Raw genomic sequence first — 1960 nt, 5'->3', positions numbered from 1 at the left:
TTTACTTAAGGCAATCTTGTGACGCTATCTCTACTAGTGTCCTGGTGAAAATCAGGTGATCGACGCGTTGCATTAACTATGTGGAAAAAAAAAAAAAGCCTATCTCCAATTATGCTTTAATACACAATAGTATTATTCAGTTGTTAAAAATTTTACTTGAAAACCCTTTTTAATGGTGCATCTGCACCACTTGCTCTGGCTCTTACTTAGATTGCCCCATTTGATCCTGTGAACGGGCCTTCAAGATCGCGAGGCATTTAATAATTATGTAGCTGTACCGTGGAGGTTATGGAATTAGAGTTTTGCCACGCAAAGGATCAGTACAAATCTAATACTCTCCAGAAATACACTTCTCACAATTCGGACTTCCTAGATAAACAAGGGTCTGGGCCAACCAAGGACATTAAAAAAGGGAAATTGAATTTTAATTATTACCTTTTAAACTTGTTTATGCTAATTTCTCCTATTGCAAAAGGAAATTATTGGGCAGATTAATACAGTGAAGAACTAGGTCATGTTTATACTTCGAGTGAGGTAGCACTATGAAGGGGGACTTGCTTTTTTACAGCATGGGAGTATGGGAGTGAATGGAAAGATTTCCCCCCTACACCTCTTATAGACAATCAGGATAATGGGAAAATTATTAAGGAGCAACGTTTATTTATTGTGCGTCTTTAATGACCGTAAAATTTCGTAGAAGTAACAAGGTTGGTGACGAAATGGGTCGTGGTGGTGACTACGTGCTGGACAAGTTCTTGTGTAGTCCAAACTGGTACAGTCGTTACCTGGAACGCATAACCGTTATAGTGGACAAGATTCATCCGCGATTAGTCATGAAGCCAAGGCCTGTTCTAGGCTATAAGCGTACTTATTTCCAGTAATTTTTAGATGGTCTAAAATTAAGACTTTTCGCAAAGCCAATGAATTACCTGGTAGTCGGTATAGACGTGATAGATGCTCTGCCAGAATTTAACGGTCTCGGTGGTGGTCACGAAGCTGGTGTAGACGGAAACGAAGGTGCGGGAAGGGTTCACGAATTCCTCGGCAGTTTTTACGAAAACCTGGAACACGAAAAGGTTTAAACGTCCACTTATCGATTAAAGGGACAAAACCCAGTAACATCAAGCTGGTAATATCAGACCACCAATCCTAAATACATGGCAACAAACCAAGCTCTTACCGGTGTGGTGGTAACCTTGAGCACCGAGGTCACCGTCCTGGGCACCTCGGGCACGTAGTCGCGATCCGTCGTATACACCGTCACGGGGAGCTCCACGAAGGTGCTCTCCGTCACCCAGATGTCGCTCGTCGTCGTCACGCGGAACGTGTGCGTCACCGTGTCCTGCAAGAACAAAGACGTTTCAGTTATATAGAATAACTAATATATTCATACAGCCCCGAAGCCCCCTTTCTTACCGTCCTCGTCACGGTCTCCGTCACGGGAAGAAGAACCCCCGGTTCTGGGATTCTGGCGTGGCTTTCGTATTGTGCAGAGGCACCCAGCACCTGGCGATTTAAAGAGAACAGTTGAGTTACCTACTAGCTGAAGGCTGCCAATGCAATGCACTTTCAGAAATCCCTAAATATAAAGCATACATACCAGTCCTAACGCAAGGACAAACAACGCAGTCATAGTTGCCATCTGAAAATAAAAACTGAAAAGTTGAATCAAGGGACGGCTTACGATATATAGGACATTTAACACTTAAAACCACACGCGCGAACACACACACAAATATACACAATTACTTCTATTGACTCAGCCGATCTTTTCACCACCACAGAACACAAAGACTGAGTGGTTTCTTACCTCTCAGGGTTACAGGGTCGTCTTCGGGCGGGTAATAGGCCTTCCGCTCATCCAATGGTTGTCGTTCACATACTAATAACAGTCTAACCATCAGTTAATTCCAAACAGTGGTTTTTGGAGCATTAGGTCATGGCTATATCCGTAACTGAA

At 43.3% G+C, this 1960-nt stretch overlaps 1 protein-coding gene across 1 annotated transcript; it reads right to left on the bottom strand.

The window, feature by feature from the left end:
* Window positions 1-643: 643 nt before the first annotated feature.
* On the bottom strand, window positions 644-1848 carry LOC119589509. The gene is made up of 6 exons (XM_037938110.1): window positions 1750-1848; window positions 1601-1642; window positions 1417-1506; window positions 1181-1342; window positions 930-1061; window positions 644-785 (listed from the first exon to the last, which is right to left on the bottom strand). The coding sequence occupies exons 2-6, from the start codon at window positions 1640-1642 to the stop codon at window positions 675-677; spliced, it is 537 nt and encodes a 178-aa protein (XP_037794038.1). The 5' UTR covers window positions 1750-1848; the 3' UTR covers window positions 644-674.
* Window positions 1849-1960: the final 112 nt, after the last annotated feature.

Source organism: Penaeus monodon, chromosome 25, assembly GCF_015228065.2.
Source record: "Penaeus monodon isolate SGIC_2016 chromosome 25, NSTDA_Pmon_1, whole genome shotgun sequence".
In the NCBI taxonomy this organism is placed as follows: Eukaryota; Metazoa; Arthropoda; class Malacostraca; order Decapoda; family Penaeidae; genus Penaeus; species Penaeus monodon.
Note: the sequence above shows the minus strand (reverse complement) of the source record. Positions and strands in the feature narration are given on the sequence as shown.

What these genes read in the sequence shown, in the direction of transcription:
- LOC119589509 (XM_037938110.1), bottom strand. Translation starts at nt 1,642, where the DNA reads ATGGCAACTATGACTGCGTTGTTTGTCCTTGCGTTAGGACTG. An exon ending in CGGAGACCGTGACGAGGACG is followed by an intron (nt 1,343 to 1,416) that starts GTAAGAAAGGGG and finishes TTGTTCTTGCAG; the next exon opens with GACACGGTGACGCACACGTT. An exon ending in ACGTCTATACCGACTACCAG is followed by an intron (nt 786 to 929) that starts GTAATTCATTGG and finishes TATGCGTTCCAG; the next exon opens with GTAACGACTGTACCAGTTTG.